General features: G+C 42.9%; 1 protein-coding gene across 1 annotated transcript in view; it reads right to left on the bottom strand.

Moving 5' to 3' along the window:
- Positions 1–8521: 8521 nt before the first annotated feature.
- si:dkey-112m2.1 (transmembrane protein 132C) overlaps positions 8522–23497 on the bottom strand; it is an 86429-nt gene continuing 71453 nt past the window's right edge. Inside the window, exons 6-9 of the mRNA XM_062413270.1 lie at positions 20024–20232; positions 16609–16918; positions 10151–10342; positions 8522–9631 (exon numbers count right to left, since the gene is read on the bottom strand). Coding sequence (XP_062269254.1) covers positions 8561–9631; positions 10151–10342; positions 16609–16918; positions 20024–20232 — 1782 coding nt within the window. The 3' untranslated portion in view covers positions 8522–8560. The remainder of the gene's footprint in view (positions 9632–10150; positions 10343–16608; positions 16919–20023; positions 20233–23497) is intronic.

The raw sequence follows: 23497 nt of genomic DNA, 5'->3' as shown, positions 1-23497 counted from the left end.
GTAATTTGATAAATCGCTGAGATGAAGTGAAAACAGTCCTGACAGTGCGGGGGCCTCCCATCCTCTGACAGCAATCTTCTGATCCCTTTTTACAGCGCATTAAATATAGAGCCCCCCTTTTTCTTTCGTGGCTTCACGTTAAGAGACACACCAACACTTTGTGATCCCCTGGATTAAACAGCAAGAGACCCCGCCTGTCACAACAGAGAGATTGGAAAAGTGCAGCCCTTCATAAACAGGTTAAATTGGTCTGAAACGGTTCACAACAGTGATCTGCCACCTCGGAGCAGTAGTTTGGATTCTCTGTTTCTCTGGTCATCACAGTTCTGTTTTTAGATTCAACTCCGTCCCCTGTGTGCACTTGGGGTCGACCCATTAAGGGGTGAAACCTCATGTGTTTACAATGACTGGACAGTATGGATAAAATCCTGTGTAACAGTGGGCTTATATTTAACTCCCTCCTAAAGGAGGTTTGGTGAAAAGAATAGCTAGGGTGCAAATGCTTCTTCTCTGAAGCACAAAGGTGCTTGATGCCGACATGTGTTTTTAACAACCATGCTGCAATGCTTAATGTTAAGTTTGAGTCATTTTTGTCTCAGTTTGTAATTATCCTTATATTTGTTAATTAGCCGTAAGTACAAAGTTCAGCTGAGGCTGATGAGAATGTCAAGTTGAGCACGTAATTATTCAAAAATCAAGGAACTTGACAAATTAACATTTTTCGCACACTCTCATCCTCGGGGGTGGGGTTTTGAGTATTCAGGCATTTCACCTGAAGTGTTCAGCAGTAATGTTTTTATAACTCACTCTCACATGAAGCTGTGAAGAGAAATGAATCTGACTCTTTGGACAGTTTTTTTTAATGAACTGATAAAAATACAGAATTTCGATGTTTGTTTCAGAAGATGTTGAATAGACGTGTTCCTGCAAAAGAAAAGATGTTTTTATCTGAAGCATCTTGTTGGAAATTAAAGCTTAACGCTCTCCTTTTGTACATACGTGTGAGTGTGTGTGTGTGTGTGTGTGCGCTCGCTCTCCTGCTGGGGTTGTTTGTTCTGCAGATCTTTTACTGGGAAAGCACAGGCCAATATTTTCCTGTCTGACTACACACAAAAACCACTGACTACTCAGCCCATGAAAAATAGCAGTGAGACACACAATCTAAAAAAAAAACGTATTCGGTGTAAGCAGCTGATTTTATTGTTGGTACCTGCTGGCATTTGTATTTAATTGTTTTAACTTTAATTTATCCAGGGAAACGCGACCAGAAGGCTCAGTGTAGAGTTTATTTGTTGTTGAATTAGAAGCTGATTTTGAAATATTGTGTATTCTTTAAAAAGACTAAACGGTAAAATGCAATCTGTGTTCCAGGGGTATTCTTGATTTCCCGTCACAGCTTTTATGAAAACGTTTTACACAACTTTTCCTCAACAAACCACATTTCTAATATTACTGTATACATGTGCAGAGCATTTTTCTCAAGTGGTAGCTGGAGGAATACACCGAGCCAAGCACCAGGGGTATTGGTGAAGAAACTCAAAATGAACACAAGGCTCTCCTTCACAATCAAGTGCACGTACTCAAACGGTTTCTCAGAAAAAATCGAACGGAAAGTCTTGTTTCCTGCAGTGAAGTGCCAGCATTCAAAGGACCGAACCCCCGACCCCGAGTTGAAACCTCACTTCACCCTCTCCACACTGACGAGGCTTTAATTCACTCTCTACATGATGTTATGGCCTCGAACACATTTTCAAATGTTGAGATTTCTGTCGACATTTGTGTCATTAGTCGGTTTATAGATCGAGTCAATCGTCATCGGAATCATCATTCACACTTTGAAGCTGATTGCTGCATCAATCCCTCTTCATTGATCTGTGTGTTGGCTCGCTGAAGACTCTCTGTTAATTAAAAACCCTGGAGGCAGCATCAGCGTCAACTGCTCCGTCTGAAAACACCTATTTATTATATGGTATTATTATTATTATTTCTTCTTTTTGATTTAAGAAAATTTAGAAAATACAGGTATTAATTTTGAATGATCATTATTTTTTTAATTTAATTGATTTTAATTCAAATGCCAGCTGAAGTTGCCTTTTCACTCTGAAGTGAAATTTTCAAGATAGTTTTAGATATTGTTTTGTGTGTTTTGATATTTACAATATAGAAATTACTACTTTATATTCTGATATATCTTGAATGTAGTTTTGTTCAATGATATACCTCTCAATCAGAACAGGATAAATTGATATAGTCTGTAACATATCACAGATAGATCATGTAGATAATGAGACTGGTGTTATAGTCGGAGGTACATTTGAGGGTATGTTGCATTGCAGTGATGACATAATATTAACAGATCATAGATAAGTAAAATGTGAATGTAGACATCTCAAAATCATCGTATATTCTTTGTACAACTCCATGGTTGATTCTTATTTAAAAGAAATATCCTCAACTTTTGAATTTTCCTCATGAAAAACACTTGAAGAGATTTTAAATGAAAGTCATGACATAATAATAAACCCTATCAATCTCAGGTGTTAAAGGATCTTTTCTATGCAGTTATTGTTACTGTAGATTGACAAATTAAGAGGTTTGCATGTGTCTAGATGACAAGTCTCTGCAGCTATTCCTTCAATGCGTTCTGTGTTAATACAGTGAAAGGTCTGACCTATAAATATTCAGCGTGTTAACACTAAGTTATTAACACATGCAAGCTTTGTGTGTCTGTGTTCTTCGTTTCCTGAACTTTCCCTCTCGGCAAAACTTTTTCCAAAAGCAATTCTCTTAGCCTGGTCTGTCAGTTTGGCATTGTGTTGAAGAACAAAGAAACCGGAGAACAAGCCATCATTATCATTTCAGGAACCCAGAATACACAGTTCCCATAGGATGATGGGGGGGGGGGGGGGGGGACTAAAAACAAAAATACCATCAAAGATAAATATACGCAAAAAAAAAAATGTAACCCTAAAATAGGATTGTTGCTCTGTCTTCAGTGAAAGGGGGGAGGGGGGGGGGGGTGCGTTAACAGCTGCAGGCCCGTCTCTTGGTCGCTCAATAAGACCGTCACCTCAGGAATTTAATAATCAACTGCACAGAACTAAAATGCCATGATTCATTTCCCTTAATGAGCTGTCCATTGTTTTGCAAGGCTGCATCAAGTCTGGTATTGTGACATTCTCTCATGGGCCTGGTCAAAGGAATCTTTACAAAATGTATTAAAAAAAATCTCCACCAAGAGCAGTGTTTCTATGTCGGCAGAACAAAGCAAACCATACCACATTCAAACCGGCTTTAATTACACAAGGCTATCCCATAAATCACATTGACACGCATGCACACACACATGCACACATACACACACGCATGCACAAATAAAAACACACTGTCTCCGGTCATTAGGGACTTTCATTAATTTCCTGGAGACTTGCACCAGGAGCCCTAACCCTCGTCTGTAAGGCTCAGGTCTGCTGCCTTCAGGTACCAAAAGGGAAGTGTCTGTTTGGAACCATGTAACCATCACTCCCTGCACATCCTTTCATGTGTCCTTTGCTTTGGCATCGTTGTTAAATAATAGATCCACTCGACCGCAGTGCAGACAACAACAAGCATAACGATGGTGGAGAAGAAAGTGATAAATGTCTCTTTCAGAAAGAACGGTAAATGCTCCCCTTGTTTATTTCCCAAATTCTGCCAATGTTTACATTTCTTCCTCGTGTCTTATAGTTGTCTCACGTGAACTATTGTCTACACTCCCTCCCATGTTTTCTAATGGTACTGCTCTGTTTTCTCTGTTGTCCACTAAGGTTTCAGGAAAAATGCACAAATATTACAGTACAGACAGAAGGCTCCATCCATTTGCAGTCTATGTATCTAATTCTGGGCATAAATGAGCCTTTACCCTCACACTTTAAAGGTTCAGTGTGAAGGATGTAGTGACATCTAGTGGTGAAGTTGCGTGTTGCAGCTGAACTCACCTCACCCTCCTCTTCCAAACATGAACGAGAATCTGTTGAAACCTTCAGATGAAATAAATTTTCTAAAGTTGTTTAATTTGTCCAGTCTGGGCTACTGTACAAAAAACATGGCTGCCTCCATAGAGAGGAGCCACTCCTGATGTAAATATAAAGTATCTAAATATAAATGCCTCATTCTAGGGTAAAGAAAACAAACTCTCCACCCTCCCACTGATTGGGAAGCCGGCAGTGAGGCCAGCAGGAGTTCACACTGGCCAGTGAGCAGTGGCCTCACACAACAGTAACTCTCACTCTTTCCTCTCATTCCTTTCTAGACTCTGCCCAGGTCGTTTCCAAAATAAATGTTGGCTTTAAATAATGGACCATTGTGCTTGTGGACAACCTGCATGGGCTTCCCAGACCCCGCGGTGAATAATCGTTCTACAGTGCAGACCATGCTGCAGAGGACTGGTATCAGGTAGGAGGAGATGGTGCAGCACAAAACCCTGGATGTTCTTTTGTCTGTAATCACACGTCGTCAGTGTTTCATCACTGTGTGAGTCACTGCAGTTTTGTCAGTGGTGACAGAGAGAGTGTTGAAATATGGCACTGAAGCTCTCTCCAACTTGCATGTGGAAGAAAGTGGTCGCGTTGAGGATTGTCGGCATGGCAACGATATGAAAATATGTGAAATAATTAGAGGCGCATTTGGGTTAGAGTGAATGTCGGTGGGTTCGTTTTTTTTTGTGAAGGTGACGGGGGTTGTGATCTGTTACACCTGAGAGGAGCTGTCGGATAGTGAGCTCGACTGCAGACCCTGAGATCCCTGTGTCAGCAGGAAGAGGAGCTGGCAGTTCAGTGTCGGGGACACAGGGACAAGTGGAGGAGATTTAACACTGAGGAGTGAGAGGCAGCTGGAGCACCGCCTCTCCGGTGGCAGGGAGAGCTGAGCAGAGCTGGGTGTTTGTCTCCACTGTGATGGGGAGAAGGAGTTCAAATTGTTGCAACGCTAACTTTAATTTAAGGATTCGAGCTGGACAAAGAAACCGTGATCCCCTCACACCATTACTGGCCTCTTTACTGACTTTCAATTTAAATTAAGACCTTGATTTCATCTGCGATAATATTTATCATGTTAGCAATTTATTTTTCTCAGTATTTTCTGTACTGAATTGATGTTCAGCCCTTTCAACAGTTGTGGTTGTTTTTTTAAACGTTCTATTTACATAACCATTGCCTTGACCAGTTTCTGGCCTTAAATGTTTTGGTTCTTTCAGAGATAAGTAAATGGATCCCTCCAGACGCGAGTGATGCAGCAACAGTTGTCAGACGAATGGAATAGTTTCTGACGGCCTGTAGACATCAGTAGGGGGTGAACGCACACATGCTGTGAGGCTTCATTTGGAGAGAGGGAGCGAGAGAGAGAGGTGGAGAGAGAGAGCGAGAGAGAGAGAGAGAGAGAGAGAGAGAGAGAGAGAGAGAGATAGAGAGAGAGGGAACAGTCTGTTGGAGAAGCAACAAGTCATAGTTAGAAAAGTGACAGCGGGGCCAGAGGCTCACTAATAACGGCTGAGGGAATTTATCCGAGTCTCTCAGCCTCTGCTTCAACTGTGTCTTTGAGAAATTCAACCTTTATTTAATAATTGATGCCACCGGAAGGCCACTCAGCACATTGGGGAATGTGTGGAATACATTAAAGACATTGTGACTTTAATAAGTGGCATTAGTTTATTACCATTAATAAAACATTGAACAATGTTTGAGTTATCGTGTGGCGACCACATCATTGCACTGTTGATTTGAAACTGAGATTGTGCACAAAGATGGAAGACATGGCCAGCCAGTGGCAGCTCCATCTCCTGACCGGTTCTGATCAGACTCGCTCCAGATGGTGGAGGGAAACTGGCTCATCGTCTTTATACACAGTCCATGATTTGGGAGAATGTGTTTTTTACACCTGCAGAGACGTATTGACTTAGAAAAACACCACTCTCTCTAAACACAGCACTCATTCTGCGTTTCTTATTCATTCAATACAATGTTTGCAACCTTTAGATGTTCTCTGGCAACCTGGGGCACAGGTCCTCAGGGTCGCTTTAATTAGGGAGCAAATTATATCTGAGTAGATTCAGAGGTACAGCAAGTGGGCAAGACAAATTGCATAGGAAATGCCACATTAACATGTAATAAGACTGAACTGAGTAATCTCTAATTAGGTTGCCCTTTTTGAAATGGGAGCATGTCTGTAATCCTGTGGAAATGGACTAATTGTCTGAGTGGGTTACAAGCTTTTTAGGGCTCTGGCAGACTTGGCCTAGAACCTTTTTTACAGAAGATTATGATTCAAAAATCATCCTCAAACAGGTATTATTACATGGTGCTTAATGCAGATTATTTTAGGCGTCTTTTTTAATGGATTTGTAAGTTACAAAAACTCTTACTATCGGATATCCATCGTTACATTTTAAAAACACAAATAATGAAAGACCTGAGTATTTTCTCCTTTTACAAACGAGACCCACAACTCAAATGTCATGTCGGGTACTTAAATATCTGTGTTTTCATGTCATCACTACTGTGCTTTTTCAAAGTGCATGCTGCATATTTCCACATGGATTGTAGTTCACATACCTTAGTTCTCAGACATAACCTTGCACTGTTTCTGTATACTAAAAAGTATTTGTGAGGAATGTTGGTCAAAAATGCTAAACTGAAATTAACAAAGATTTAAAAAGGTTAGAAAGAGCTCAGTTATCTCCATCAACGACTTAACCCAACGATAAAGTTGTTTCAATCCAGTTGTTCAGTTCCATGCTAACTTTAGCTTGTGGCTAACGTGTTATCTCAGGTTGGATGCCTTGCCTCAGTACGTTTTGCATTTCACGTTAGAAATATTGCAGCAACTGGCTCGGCTTTTGAAACCACACACAAAGTAAACTCAAAACCAACACAAACATTCGCCCTCACTCCTTAATGTCTCTATTTTCCCATGCATTACTGCCACCCGCTGAATGGATGGACCCATGTTGGTCTGAACGCTCTTGTCCTCTCTATGCTCGGTTTCCTCTCAGCAAGACGCATGTACTGACGCAATTATTTCCATGTGAGTTGGTACTCCGGTCGATACTTTTGTAAAGTACCAACTTTTGTACCCGACTCTTGTAACTACAGAAATATCTGAATATATCTGAGGCTTCAAATGGTGGAATGATCGGAGCACAGACGACTTATCTCTTCTGTTTCAGCTGGCAGCTGCGCCGACCATCAACAACAGCAGGCACTTCATTTTGATATTTAATGAAGCCACTTGTCAGTGAGCTCACAAGAACCGGGGAGATGAGCAGAACTTGACGGAATGAAGGGAAAAATAAATCAGACGGATCAATGAATCACACGGCAGCGTGATGGAGAAGAGTCACCTTCAGTTTTAATTAGTCCAGCAGCCAATTTCAAAACAGAGATAGAAAAGAATGGGCTTGACTAATACTGACATATGACAAGAGTAGTGAAGAGGTTGGATTTGGGCTCATTACACATCGTCTGTGTTAATTCACTGACTAGAATGATCCAAAATGTCATATACAGAAGTAATGTGTGTTTACTGATCTCTACCTCACTCTGGCCGCAGTCAGCTGTAAACTGGACATATTTTTATGGAACATTATCAATGAAGGGATTGAGTCATAATATTTGTGTGATTGTCTATTGATGCTCTTAATGGTGGTCAGTGTTTAGATATTTAGTGTAACTTTTTTGGATTTGAATGTAAAAAGTGTACTTTTACTGAAGGCTACAACAGAATCAAAAGGGATCATATAAATAATGGCTTTAAGCTAAGAAGGGAAAATGCAGGGGCAAAATAAAAAACAACTTCAAAACAAATATCATCATATTGAAACAAAACCAAAAACTCAGGTCCACAATGAATGAATGCATTTATACTGAACTGACCTGTCTCCAGAGGTATTGGTTAATCTATACACTTTCATTTCAGGTCCCAGATCAGACACACATGCCTCATCTTTAATAACATCATGCATGGATCTGCCTTCCGGAGACAAAACGAAACCCCAAAACAAAAACAAAAACCAAACTGCACTTTTACAAAAAGTTACTGTACATATATTACCTCCAAATCAAACTCTTTTTTATATACAATACAAAATTGCTTTTTAACTCTTCTCCCCTATCGGGTCTATAATCGGCGACAGGTGGTACGGGGCATACAGCAACTTTAAAAAAGAAAAGCAACGAAGCGCAAAAAATACAACAAACACAACATTAAAACATGATGATTTCAAAAAAGTAAAACAATGGTGCATAGAAACGGAAACTGAACCTCAATTAAAGACAAAGAACAAACATTAAGCGACAACTATCAAGTTCACATTTCCCCCTCTTCATCACTCTGCTGTGGTGTCACGGTGAGTCACGTCTCATCATGGTAACAGCAGAGGCTGAACGCACCACCCTGCTGTTCTGTCAAACGGCCGCCCGCTCGACCCCCCAATTTGTCTTTCCTTTCCTCCCTCCGGCCCTCACCCCCCCCCCCCAGTGCTCTGAAGGCATTCAGGTGAGTTTCTCTTTAGTTCATTGAAAGCGCCCTATGCGATGTTCTTAATCGCATTCTCGTTCAGCTTCTCCATGTAGTTCCTAAGATCCTTTGAGTCCCCGAGCTCAATGTCTGGACATACCCATTTGATCTCGCTGGTCTGCACCAGCGCTAATGGGCTGAGCACAGGACATCCATTACTGGCCTTGACGTTGGAAAAGGTTGTGAACTTCACCCTCTTCCTCTTGGTCGTGGGTGAGTTCAGAGACTCGTTCCTACTCGAGCCGCAGCCTCCCACGCCAGCGTTCCCTCGCTGGCAGACTCCGTTTAAGAGTTGACTACCTTCCTCCAGAGTGCCGCCCAGCTCATCCTGCTGCTGTTGCTGCAGACACAGCCCCTCCTCGTGGCCCAGCCAAACCCAGTCGTGGGTGTGGGGCATTGTCTCCGGGCCCTCCAGGGACAGCTGTTTGCTCCGGTATTTGTATGCGTACGAGATGCAGTTGATGAGAAAAACGAGGATGGCGAGGCAGAAGACTCCCAGCAGGGCGTACATGCCGATCTCCAGGTCTGTGAGGCCTCGTCGAGACGGCAACAAGTCCTCGTCTGTGCTGCGGCTCCGAGGCAGCTCGCCCTGATCTGGATATTCAGAGAATTCGCTGGGGACTCTCGCTCCACTGTCGGCTGCTAGACGGCCCCCATTAGGCCTCACTGGAACATGGCCCCTGATGGTAGTGGCTCCACGGTTGATTAACCCGGTTTCCATGTCAGAGATAGATCCACCGTAATAAGGAGGATCAGGCCGTGTTCGCCGATCTCCCGGCTGTCGGTATTGACCCTCTGACTGACCGAACCTTACCTGTACATTAGCCATTCCGGTGGCTAAGTTGGTGCGCCGCTTGCCCCTCTGGCACATTTCTGACTGGCTCATTTCAACGCGCACAAGCAAACCCTGACCCTCGCCCTTCGCTACAATGACGGGCCACTTCCAGGTCGCACTGCGCTGCACCGCCACCACTCGTTCATCCAGGGAGGTGGCTGCCAGGGTGAAATGGGCAGGATTGTAGTTGTCTAGCGGAGTCATGGATCCATCGCTGAACTGCAGCCAAGCACTGATGAGGGACTCCTAAAGCACAGGCACACGGGGCGAACAGCATTTGTACTTGCACATTGACACGGCGTGCAAATAACCCGGAAAATAACAGTAATCTGCACATTTTCTATAAATGCATAATTGTGACTGGAAACAGAGATGCATGGGGGATGTAGAAGGGAGCCTTAATTACAGTGGGGAGTCTCGCTGAAACAAGTGGATTTGAAACTGCTCTCCTTAAAGCCCGTTGCCTTTCTCTCTAAGGGAAGAGACTGCAGCCTTCCTTCATTTGAAATTATAATTACAGGAACAACCGAGCTATACACTGGCTGGATATGCAAATCCAGGAGATGGCTTCACTATATCAAGAATTAATTAAAAAAGAAGAACTATAATGAGTAACAGACTCCATAATAACCCAGATACAACCCTGAACTTTTAGTCCCAACACACTGCATTGTTAATACAATACTAGATTAGACTCCCTCTCTCTCCTCATGACCGGTTGGGAAATGATGTGAAGTGATGCAAGCCGTGTCTCGGGACTCGTACCTGTTTGAGTGACTCGCTGACTTCCTGTGTGGTGGCGGTGGCGACGATGGCTCTGTTGCTCCCTGGGCTGAGCTGCAGGGAGAGGGCGAGGCCCGACACCAGCTGCACGCCGAGCTCCGTCACCGTGACTTTATCATCCAGCACCCGGATGCTCCGCTCGGCCAAGACAGCCGAGGTCAGAGGGGACAGCACCTGCAACGAATGCAAACGCCGGCCATTGAGATCCAAGATGACGTTGTTAATGATAATTAAGGGGAAGGGGACGATTTGCTGGCGGCCATCGATGTTGACAGTCGTGTCAGTGTAGATAATGAGATGTTCAATCCCACAGCTGAAGCCTGCACTCTCAGTTTGTCAAGAAATGTCTTTGGAGTTCTTCCTTTTTAATTTTACTCACACTCGTACGGTCAAAGACAAAAATAACTTGAACACATACGGCGGAAGAGTTTAATGGAATGTCGCAGTATAGCTCAGTATAAGAAAAACTAGTTCTTAAAGACAACAATAGCAAAGTTATTCTCAAAGTACACTCCTTTCAAATATCCACAATATCTTTACTTCCTGAAATTTCATTTGTAACCGCCCTCCCAGATTACACAAATAAAAAAATCAATAAAAGGATATTTTGTTTCTCTCAGTCTTCCAAATTTCATCCTAATCACAAATTTGTAATATGAGACGATGCTGAGGTTTATTGAGGTTTACAGGGACCCCGGTTGAGTTTCCAGTAGATTTATATGGTTTGACAAAGTCCTCTGTTTTGAATGCAATCACTGTCTTGGCTGAAATGGGACTATAGTCGTCATCGCTACAATAACCACATGATTATTAGGGAACAATCAACTACCACTGACTTTCGGTAGGAAACTTGAAAACTCTGTTAGTTTAGATTGGGTCTAAATTACAACTTTGTTCAGCTACGGATGTGTTTTTCTGAGGTTACTATAATTAGCTCATTGCTATTCTTTGGTAACAATTGTGGTCAGTGTTGAAACAAGTGCAATGTCCGTTCTAAACCTCCCTGTCTGGAATGGGCTGTTTGCTCGGCCTGTGGTGACGCTGGTTGCAGCTTTCTCTCTGAAACTGGAAAAGGTTCCTGCAGTTATTCAGCCGCAGCTGCAGGACTCAGATCAATGGATGCAAATAAAGAATGAAAGATTAAACCCATAGTTCCATTCTACCGATATTCAGTCGTTGAGACAACATACGAAGAACTGCAGAGATAAAGAAACAACTGATTATATAAACAAGCGTTGTGAGACATTCTCCACCTTCCTGAGTTGCTGGAGGTGTAAGCATGTAAATTGTTGTGATATTGTTATGAGACGAGGATCCCTCCCATCCGCTCCAATTAGGGCTCCAGTCTCTCCTCCAGCCGCCCCCGCACGGCCACATTTACCAGCCATAATGAACTGTCGGCACGGATCACTGCCTCATTTGCACAGACCCTTTCCCCTGTTTTCCTCCCTTTGGCGCAGCTCTTTTCATTTTCCCTTTTGGCCCCCACACAGTCAAGCTGATATCCTTGAATGATAACACGCTGCTGGAATCAGTGTGGTCTCAGAGAAACAGGGCACATGCTGTGACCCTGTATCTCTGAGATGTGGTTATAAGGTTAAAAAGGCCTGATTGGTGGCCGAGAGTTTCAAACGTTTAACTGTGAACACGGATGAATAGAAACCACAAGTGTTCATTCAAAAAATGAGATGAGTTCCGAGGGCTGCTGGCTTGTAATGAAATAAAGACAAACTGGCCAAGTGAAATCAAATTATGCAGAGTTCATTCATGTTAAATTGGCCGATTCAGTTCAACAAAAATATTAAAACTAAGATGGCATGCAGTGTGCAAAGGCTCATCACCCCCCTCCAAATTCAATCAAGCTGCACCAAATTCCACATATCGATTTCCTAAATGTGCTTTTAAATCAATATCCATGAATTGTTCTGTAACGAATCAAAGACAAAATGCTCAATCTCACAATGTTAAGAATCTGGATCCAGACTAAAGATTTCAGTATTTCCTCCCTGACTGGTACTGCATCCTGCCAAGTTTCGTGGAAAGCCGTTCAGTTGCTTTTAGGTAATCTTGATTTCAAACTGAACTTGTGCAAACACACATTTCTTGGCGGCGGTAATAATCTCTGTTCTCCAGCTTTGGGTTTTTCAGTTCATATTATTCTCAGTGAGTTTTGTGACGGGAAAATCCAAATGACGATTTGCCAATTTGGAACTTAATCTACCAAAACATAAGCAAGTAAATTGGCATCCGAGTCTAAAGTTAAATAAGTCATGTTATCACCTGCGCTTAGAGGAAGCTGCCAAATCTCATAACACCATAAAAACCTGCGCTCTCACACCTTTAAAGTTACCAGGATGCAGAATCTATAAACCCACTGCTGAACTCTCCACAAGATGTCAGGAGCATTGTTCAACATTTGTTAAACGGATCAAAAGTCCCTTCATCCGTCACAATGACAACATCCTAATCAATGTTCAGTCTTTATTCTGCTCTCATGTGAAAAATGGCACGACTCCTTTCGCCGAATCTTTGGAAATAGACAGGCCCTTTGGCCCTATACATCCATAGTGGTGGGATTCCCCCCCACCACCACACTTCAGTCAAGCCACTTCCTCACACCAGTCCCAGAGATTACAAGACGCCCCATTCCACCCCAGAGATCAATTTAAAGCCCCCTTACAGGCTTTTCCCTTCCCTAGTCAAAGCCGTCCGAGTCCTGTCCTGTATGATTTCTGTCTGAATCTCTGAAGGCTTCGGAAATCCCATTTGCACCTGGTCATGTTCAACCAACAACATCCCATGAACTGGACTTCGTTCTATCATTCTGACACGTCTGCAGTGGTTAAGCGAAGAATGTGTCTCGCATGTAAGTGGTGTTTCCATAACATGTCAAACAGGGTGAATAAGTAATTCCTCGCAGCTCGGGGTATTAATGATCAAATTAACCAGTCCATGGCCTCCGAGAAATCTTCCAATACATCAAATCCGGGTCTTTAATTGCAATCATTCAGTTAATCACACTCTGATCCCAGTGTTTGAAGCCTTACAACACAGAGATATATCAGATCTGTGTTTCCTGGATATGTGACATTGACTGAGGAGAGAGGTAGGCTATAAAATAAATAAAATCCTTTTCCCAGTGTCCATATATCTAGTTTGACTTTTTGGCAGCCTACTATTATTCTTTGATTTGGAGCTTCTCAATCAGCGAATGAGCACTCGCGTTTTTATAGCAGGTTCATGCACAAACTGCCAAACAGATCACCAGGGATCTTAGATTCTTTGTTTCATAAGGGGATGTATGCTGTCAGCTCGGTGCCTTTCTAGTTGGATTCAGGATGGATCTAAAGAAATGGGGACTACTAATTGCAGTCTACTCAATTGTAAAATGTTTAATATCGATTTGTAGTGGGAATATGTTTCAACATAATACCAGCTTGGTCCACAAACACTGGTTATTTATCCCTAATTGGCTGTCAAATAGAAATTTGACAGCCAATTCTAACTGTGTAAGAAGTAGTTTTTCTCCATCCATGCAGTATTTCTTCCTACGTGATGTTTGAATATGAAAAACAGCACAGGAGCAAACAACCTCTACAAACCAAATGTTGGGGAAGGAAAAACCAATCTTTGTTCTTCTCACACTTCACTTGTGCTTTGCTGATTATCGGAGTCAGGCGCTGGAACGTTCCCAGCACATGCAGAACGTTGCTGGAAGGCAAATGTGTAGCTGCATGGATGTTTTTGGTTAATAGCGCGGCTGCGGCGATGCTTAGAAGGAGGCAATCAGGGGGAGAATGTAACTTTTTTTCATTTTCTTTCCCACTTCTCCAGGATAATTAAAGGTCAGCTGGAACTGTGATATTATAATGGATTGAGCTGTTTTAGTAAAATCAGGAAAAGCCACTGGAACATGTATTCTCTGCGGCTTGTCTATTTCTCAGTGTTAACATTATTTCTCTGGGTTAAATGACAAGTATCTTTTCCTTCACAATGACTTAACATTTCCACAGAGTATCTGAGCAGAAAGACTGAGCACGTGATTGACACTCGCATTTGGATATTGCTTATTAAATAATAGAAACATTTAGGATCCATTCAAGGCAAATTAACCTTTTATTTCCAGTTAGTAACTGCGATGAATATACTTAGATTTCAGTGTCAATAAATTCTCTTTGTTGTAAAGGCGGAAAAGGTTTTTGCTTATTTCCCCTGATGAATTTATTCCATTCATTAGAAACAGAATATGTTACTTTGGTCCCTCAATCAAAACAATAGTAGGACATAGAGTATTTCCTTTGATTAATGCGAGCAGCTACCGCGGCTATGCTAACAAACAGCACCACTAATGGATGACACTTTCTCCGCAGCCAATCAGAAGGAGCCAGTTTTTATATCGTTGCTTTTATCTTTCATTGCATTACATGGTAAGTTCTTTAATTTGACGCGGCCCCAGTAGAAGTATTACTTGCACACATAAGTACCCCCGTGAATTAGACTGAGCTGACTCTGAATCAGACCTGGATGCTTCACTGCAGGTCAACTTAGCATTTTATCTTTTTTAACAAGTGTTGATTCGATTTCAGCGTCAGCCTGTTTTTTTAGCTGCAGTTTGAAACGTGTCCCATCGAGCTTTCATCCCTCAGATATAAATCTTCCAGATGACGACTCTGGAGGAAAAATAATCACAAATGGCTGCACACATTTTCACGTTCCCTGTTTTTTATCTGTCCACCATTTCATCGATATCAAACTTAACACACGCTGATATCTTAAATCTCTTTGACCTTTTCCCTCTGATCACATCACGTCCCGACCGTCGCTGAGCCGGCACAGTATTAAACACATAATCAGTCCTGCAGTGCACACGGCTCCATTGATAAATAGAAGAGAGGGAGATTATTATTATTACAGTCCACTGATCCAACAATGCGTTGTTCTGTGTCGGGCCATCTTGTAAATGCCAGACTGGTATTTATTTACAGTGGGGTTGTGTACTCGTGCTGTCCTGAGCAAGGAGCTGGTTGTTGTAGCAGATAAATAGATTTGTGTGTGTGTGTGTGTGTGTGTGTGTGTGTGTGTGTGCGTGTGTGTGTGCGTGTGTGTTGGAGCTTTTAAAAGACATGCCAATCAAGCCATGTTTCTTTGTCAACTTGTGATAAGCTTAAGTGTTTGTGTTGCTTTGCAAGTCAATGCAGTTGTTGATCTTTCCAACTCTGCACTCTCCCTTCGTGTTGCTTCCCTCTAACCTCGTCCTTTGTTCTTTTTGAAGTCCAACTGTTTGCAGTATTTTGTCTGGTCATGTGGGGAAAATACGACCTCAAACACAACGACAACACAAAGAGCACATCCTCCAACACAATATTGATGCACAAGGTTGTTTTGCTTATGCATAGAATTGCCTGTTGTTTGCATCCAGCAGAAACGGAGCACCATGATGAATGCAGGTCCAGTATTCACTCGGTCTCAGTCAATCCTCAAGGAAAATATTTGGGTTTGCAGCAATCGCCAGATTGTCGTTATCATTGTCTGACGGCTGTGTAGTGCCGCAGATATAAGAGGAGCATCCTCCCTGTGTACAGGGGCTTGATGCTCTAGCAAACGGGATAGATGAGAGTGAACTTTGACAGATTTACGACCGACACCGGGAGTTAAAAGAAGCCAGAAAACAGCCGATTGGAACTTTACAGGCTGGATTTAGAATGTGTTTCAGTGAAGGTGTCAAAAAAAGCTGGTGATGGAAACTGATGCAGCTCTAAGTCAACTCAACTTACAGAGGTAACGATTTATAAAACTGACATGACGCTCAGTTACGTGCTCCATACATGAACTACTGCAGCTTCTGTGGCGGCTGACAAATATGCTGATGAGATGGATGTGTCAGCTTCTACTGATTTGTGAAATGAAATGGAGGAGCAGTGACACACACACACACACACACACACACACACACACACACACACACACACTTTACATAATTGTCAGGTCACTCATTCCCCTTACCTTCACCATCAGAACTAAGTGTCTTACCATTACCCGGCTCCTATCTCGGCACCCCAGTTTGGTATTTGCAATTTATAGTCCAGCTAGTTTCTATTATCACATTAGTTGAGTCACTCAACACAAACCACAACCACTATTTTTCGTGGGGGTTTGAGATATGAATGCAGCTAATTTAAAACGTCAATAGCCGAAATATTATTGTCAATGTGTTCCGCCTCTCGCGTTCGTCAAAGTCTGCTCAAACGTGATTGGTCAACCCAAACGAGAAGGCCCCGAAATCTTGTCCTTCTCATACAGGCTCAGCTAATTAATAAATATTACTTTTATTGAGGTTAACCAAACCCTAAACCTGATGATAACCCAAGCTGTTACCTTTTTTAAAAGCCCTTTTAAAGATGCAAGAACCAGACAAAGTGTCCTACACACACACTAACTACCTGTAGGTTGGTGGTTCCCGGGCTCAGTCCCATCAGCACTTGTCCGTCCAGCAGCTGGGCGACCTTCGGGTCCTTCACCCTCAGTGAATCCATGACCAGCTGGGTCACCTCCACCTGCCAGTCCGTGCCCAGGAGGAAGTTCTGCTGGCCCAGCCCGTCCTCGTCCGTGGGTCCACTAACTTCTCTGCCGTCTGCCACGAAGTGTGTGAGGACGCGCAGGGTGGTGCTCTGATACTGGGCCACACAAGGATTGTCCGTCCTCTCCTCCACCGGGTCACCATCGTCCTTGTCATCAGTGACCCTCTCGTACCTGAAGCAGAATGATAAGAGGAGCAGATGAGCTATGGAAATCAAATCAAGAGTAAAAAGTACAGACTCTGATAAGTGCTCAGGAGGAAAAGGTACTTTCAAAGTTAACACTTGTGTAATTTCACTTTTTCTGACTTCAATTCGGTGTAATTCATTTTTCCCTTATCAGCGTGAATGTCCACAACGTCTCGGAACCCTCTGATGTATTTTCTGCAGTCGGAGCCTCGACCGTCTTCTGTGCTGCAGGTGAGCCTGACCCCCCCGGAGTCTCCCAGTGTTTTCAGAAGCAAAAACCATTAAAACAGCTCGCAGTGACAAACTGCAGCTTTGCTTGCTTTCTCATTTTCTTTCAAAGGGCAGCTGATATTTTGCCGTGTGTCTGCCATTTATTTGGCCCAAAGCAAACACTTTGTAGATATAGATCTCTGAGTATACGTTTTTATAGCAAATGAATGTTTTGCAAGGTCAGACCATTGAATTTTCAGACCCTTTGTCCTTTTCCTTTACTTCTTTCTTGTTTAGGTCTAGTTCATATATTCCTTTATAACATTAAAAGAACCACATTAGACTCCAGAGGGCAGGAACAGAAACTTTGTTGGATTTAACTGCAGCCCCCCTCTCCCCCCCCCCCCACACACACACCAAACAAAAAGTTATACGATTGAATACTTCAAAAAAAATCATTAGAACTCCAAACTACATCCTTGCCTCCTAGTATAATACGTCAGTATTAAGTAGAGCCTGATACCTGTCAATATTTTGATGTCTTCAACCATGAGCCATTACAAAGTTTGAACTTTGTTTTGATCTAACACACACACACACACACACACACAGACACTATCTTGCACAGTTGTGATGCTATCAGGATGTAGAATCAAGACAGATGGGACAGATACACAAATGACATCGCCATGATAACACACATACACTCTCAGACTCCCAGTCATGGCAGGTAAACAACAACAACAACAACATATTGTATTATGGTTTCTGGTTCTTTGAGTTGAGCTGTGGGAGCTGCAACGACGGGTAAGACGCGGCCCCGGGACACAGATCTGCTCCGGAGAGTCGACCATGCTGATGAAGACGAGGTCGTTGGGCGAGCTGATCACTGTTATCCATCCGCTCTTCACCGCCCATCGCTCTCTGTCCCCGAGCAGCTTTATATTGCTGTGTCATTGTCAGACTCTCAATCTGTATTTCCTCACAAACGTTTTTTGAATACAACTGTCCTGTTATCTATTTTTCAACTCTCTCACTCTACTTCTCTCGCTCTCTCACTTTTTATTCCAGCATTGTCTCTCTCTCTCTCTCTCTCTCTCTCTCTCTCTCTCTCTCTCTCTCTCTCTCTCTCTCTCTCTCTCTCTCTCTCCCTCCCTCCCTCCCTCTCTCTACCAGTGAGGTGGCCGGGGGTGGACAGTGACAGTTTTCATTAGGTTTAATGAGGCATGGCCGGTCAGGCAGAAAAACACGCTGACAGGTTAACATGCTGTGGCCCAATGGCTTAGCATCGTTCCTAACCTCCCTCCCTCTCTCCGCCGCCCCCTCCCCTCCCCCCCCCGTTCTCCTCACTCCACATCAGTGAAGGGACGCCGGTCTAACCCAAGGTGACATTTGTGGCCGGTAACAGGAACACGGGGGTCGGGTCGTGTTTGCTGCAGTGAGTGACGGGTCAGCCAAGGTGTAATGAGGTGGCTCGCTTGCTTATGTGAATGAGCGTGTGCATATTTAATGCACGCACACATCGATAAACCTCTGCCAAGAAAACCTCCGTTATTTAGCTTGCACTTCTTTTTTCTCGTTAGCCTACAAACAGGCGGCTACACATCACATGCCATGCGTTCTGAATGCAGTGATACACTCGACAGACTTGACTGACGTGACCGCTCATGTGTAACAGGGGGTATTTGTGTTAGAGCGCCACCCTGTGGGTTGTGAGCCAATGGGAAAGGACAGCAGTGACATGGTGGAAACACTATGATGTCACTTACTTTGTTTTTATAAACAGTACATGAACACTTACTACATTATTTAGAACTTACTGTATTGTAGTTGAAGTTGAAGATATTTACTACAGCCATAAGTTGTTGGAGATAATGAATGACAATAAGATATTGTCGGTATGGTCATTGGAAAATAACACATGTTGTGATGCATTGCATTGAATTGTTGTTATTGAATTCTCTTTGTACTGTATCTGTTCATACCAAATAAACTTTAAGTGACTCTTGAGCCACATCCTCTAATTATCCCCATTATGTGATTCCCTGGCTCAGATAAGAAAACGTTTCAATTCCTTATTTAACGCTGGGGCACTGACTCATTCCTCTTTACCTTTTCAAACAGTATTTTAATAATAATGATGATGGTAATAATGATCATAATAATAACAGCTTCATTTAAATTCCAGAATTCGTCTCAATGATCACCTTTTTTAATTGGAATATAATTTCAGTTCTAATTGGCGCCATTCCGATTAACAAAAGTGACATATTTGTAATTAGAAGCATCTTGAGCACCTCACGACCCTCTGCACAGATCATCGGCTTCTCATCACTTCTTTACCCTCAGGGGTTTTTCCCCTCCACGCTCTGTGATGCTCATAATTATCATTAATTTGTCTCTTTTGGGAGACGAGTCCAGTGAATGATGAGACGCTCATTCCACCACCACCGTCGCTGCGACTGTGTTTTACGCCTCATGTTTCTGAATCCATACATTTTCAAGGTGAGGAATGGTATTTGGATTCTCGTGCAGGGATTATTAAAAACTTCTCAGTTTAATGACACAAATAAAGATATTCAGCCTCGACCTGGGACTGTCTTTAAATAGCCAACCTGTGATAAATGGGTGCACACTGGATAAAATCCATTCAGCTCCTGCAGCAGCGGTTTGGCACATCTGGGCGGTTAGGATTGTTTTTGGAAAGTTTGAGGATCAGGTTTGTTATATTGGAAATAGCAGATCTGGCGGCTTTGGTTCAGGGGGTACAGAGGGTTGTCCACTCACAAGAAGGTCGTTGGTTCGATCTCTTGCACCTCCAGTCTCGAGCTGGACCTTTAACACACACGGCCGATTACCATAGTTTAAAAGCAGGTCTCACCTCCTGTTCCCGGCACTAGAAGGGACCCTCCATCCTTTGATCTGGCTGAGATCGGGGTCGGCCACGTCGATGAGCAGCGGCAGGCGGGGCATCCAGACGCTCATCTCCAGCTGTGCACTCAGGAAGCTGTAGGTGAAGTTGAGCATCACGCTGCTCCTCCCTCTCGTCTCCTTTCCGTTGACGTACACGTAGTCGCATCGCTCTGACACCTGAGGGACAGAACAGGAGAGGGATAACAGGATGAGAGACAAAGAAAGATCAATTTCAAACTGGACAAAAGATGTATATTTTTGTAGTATTCCAAACTTGTCTTACAGCCTCTCTAATAAGCCGTATTAATATTTATCTGGGCTGTAAAAGTCTAATTTTGTCATTTTAACTGCTTTGGGGGGAAGATTAAATTCTGTCCCTTCGTCCGGCTGGAGTTTTTCAGGCCTCATCTGAGATATCTTGATAGTGGAAAGATTTGGCTTTGCTTCAGAGGAGCCTGGAGTCTCCTCCTCTCTATGCGTTCGGGCAGATTCTTCTTTAAAGCAAGTGCACGCCGGATAATATGAGCGTAAGTATTTTGTCTTCGGTCCAGCTCAACAGATGGAGCCAAGGAAAAGACACAAACCTGCTTCAACCGAGCGCTCGCTCCGATCGAATCAAGATTGGCTGGATAAAAGTACAACTCCAATCAGTGAGCCAGGTTCCTCAGATGCAGCTCCAGCGCGCGGAGATGATATAACAGATAACATCAGAAGTGTCTTGTCATTATCTTCAAAGCGGCAGAATCTTCCCTTCAAACACTTTCCCCCTTCTGACGGCCAAGTCGTCGAACTTTGTTTGTAATCACCCACATTTTCAGTTCATTTCCATCTCCAGTGCCATTATCATCTTGACTGGCTCAACTGATAATTTCAGCACATGCCTCTGTGCCGACATAAAAAATAAAGCAGTAACAAGGAGACTGTCATCTGTCCCCAGTTATTTGCATATAGCTTGGCAGCTTTACTTTCAGATGATGTCAAACCAGCTCCTCCCTCTAAAAACAAAACTGACAGCTTGGTGTCTGTCAGTTCTCTCCTCCTCCTCCTCCACCTTCTCCTCCTCCTCCTCTTTGTTTCCTCTTCCTCCTCCTCTCCCACTCTTTTCAATCTACAACACTATAGCTGTACATCCTACGTGTTATTAGCATGTTCCTGCATGAGAACAAAAAGGATGATGATTAAAGAGGGTGAAGACTTTAATTTAAGTTTGGTTGGATCAACAGTCGTGAGTGAAAGCAAAAGTCTTTGTCTTAATTTGTGGTTAAGGAAAGTTTGCTTGAAAAACGAAAATTAAACTTTGGATTTGGGTTGAAGTCTAATTTATATATTAACAAAAAGGGCTTTAAGGTTTCCATGTTCGTAAAATATGTGGATCTGTTGCTTCTCTCTGATTTAGATCATTAACTCCACGTCTGTTAATTAGCAGGATTACGCAATAACGGTTGACCAGATTGCAACTAAAAGAAAAACCTATGGATTCGGATCACAGGGCAGATCCAGGGAATTAGTTTTCTCAGCGAATAATTCATGGAGCTTGAAAATCTGGCTTGTTCAGGATACGGATATTTATGATCCAAATGAAATCTGTATTTAGTGAGTAAGTGTATTTTCATAAGGCGACTGTCGGGCCTTGACAGAGTTATGCACTTTGAATGTTACTCAGTTTTTCTCCCTTTTTTCATCTGAAATCTTTTCTGCTAATTAATTTATTCATTCATTCATCAGTACAATGAATAATATACATAATTGTATTTACATGCAATTTGTCTTGATGTAAACCTGACACAGGCAGCAGAGGGGAGGGATCTGCTCAATAGCTGTGAGGCAGCCAAACTGTACTGGGATCTATTTTCCCGTGTGGAGCGGAGCGGCTTCAGGGAAATCCAAACTGTGACTCCACTCATGTAACTGACGGTGTAGATCCAGTGTGTGATCAGTCGGTGGACGGAGCGGCCCGGCCTCACTGCCGTACGCCGGCTGGACATGCAATCTGAAAATTAAATGAACTACTTCAGATTGTTTTACTCATTTAAAGAATTGGCACCGTCCGCCCTCGCCGGTGCTTAGTGGATAATGTGCTCAGTGCGATGAGTTGATGGTAATGGATTATAGTAGTTTGCATGTAAATGAGTGTAATCGTGAAGCGTGTGCATGTTCGAAAATGGACACGTGCTTAGGGGACATGCGGTAATGGGCAGGGTTTCTAATGCCATGCTGTCCAGAAAGTGAATCTACCTCACTCCCTTACTCTCACCCCCAAAGCTTTTACTCCAAACCCTCTCTGCCTTTCACTGTCCACTCTTGTTCCACTGTTAATAGAGCAAGGCCATCTTTATCTCTCCTTATGGAAGCTATCGGAGTTTATAACAAACAGGATTTCACTCAGATCCTAACATCTTATGCTTTGCATGAAAAAGAAGCATTTGACTCATGGCGATGTCATTTGACTGATCTCTGCAGTGTTATGAAACCTGCAAACAAATCAATGGCTCTTCTCCATGGAAACAACCCATTGTGTTGCTATTCACACAGGCTTGTAGAAATGAATCCAGAGCCACACGGAGAAACTTACTGTACGGACATTACAAAATCTAATTTGTGTAGAAAAAGATTTGCTCTGCAGAAACAAGTGACATTCTTGTTTCCAGCAGCAAACTGCAATTGGCTTCATTCTGAAATCTAAAGACTTCCCTGCGTGAGCCTCTGTGCTTCATCAGATCCACTGCAGGGGCAACTTATTCTAAAGAGAGATCAAACTCTTCCTTGCTTTGATTTTGTTTGTTAAGCCCAATATTCATCTTCAAATTCCAAAGGCGCTTCATTGGCATAAAAGTTTCCACAAAACAATGTTAGCGAAGCATCAAAATGCAGTTCGGACCAAGATCGATAAACATTTTATTAAAATATATTCCAACAGCATTTTGTTTTGCTCGGTCTCAAAACGTGGACGTGAGCTGGAAGCCAGTCAGAAGCAGCAGGGGTCCGTGGAGAGACCCCGTGTCTGATGACCCTGATATCTGATCTGGTAGGCGATGGGCATCGGAAGGGAAGAAGACAAACAGCAGCCGCTTTAACCAAACTCATCAGCATGGATCAGAGGAGGACGCCGGTGTGCACCACTGCACTGCACCGTGTCCAGAGGAGAGCAGCTCAACGGAGGAGGGAGGACACGCACCATCAAAACAGGCAATTAGCCGAGGCTTTTATTACTGATCGGGCCCCGGAGCAGACTTTGCATGGAGGTAAATGGACACATTATTATTCCAAACACATTTTGTTTGATGATTGTCATGATTCTGCCCAAATGAGATTGTAACTTTGATTTAAAGAAATAAAATAAATTAAAAAGGAAAAGTTCTCAGCGTGGAAGATGTCAAGTTTTTAGGTTTCTATTCACGACACTGTGGAATAACATTCAACTAGTAAGGTAATTAGATGACTC

This window comes from Platichthys flesus, chromosome 19 (genome assembly GCF_949316205.1).
Source record: "Platichthys flesus chromosome 19, fPlaFle2.1, whole genome shotgun sequence".
In the NCBI taxonomy this organism is placed as follows: domain Eukaryota; kingdom Metazoa; phylum Chordata; class Actinopteri; order Pleuronectiformes; family Pleuronectidae; genus Platichthys; species Platichthys flesus.
This window is presented reverse-complemented; position numbering and strand designations above follow the sequence as displayed.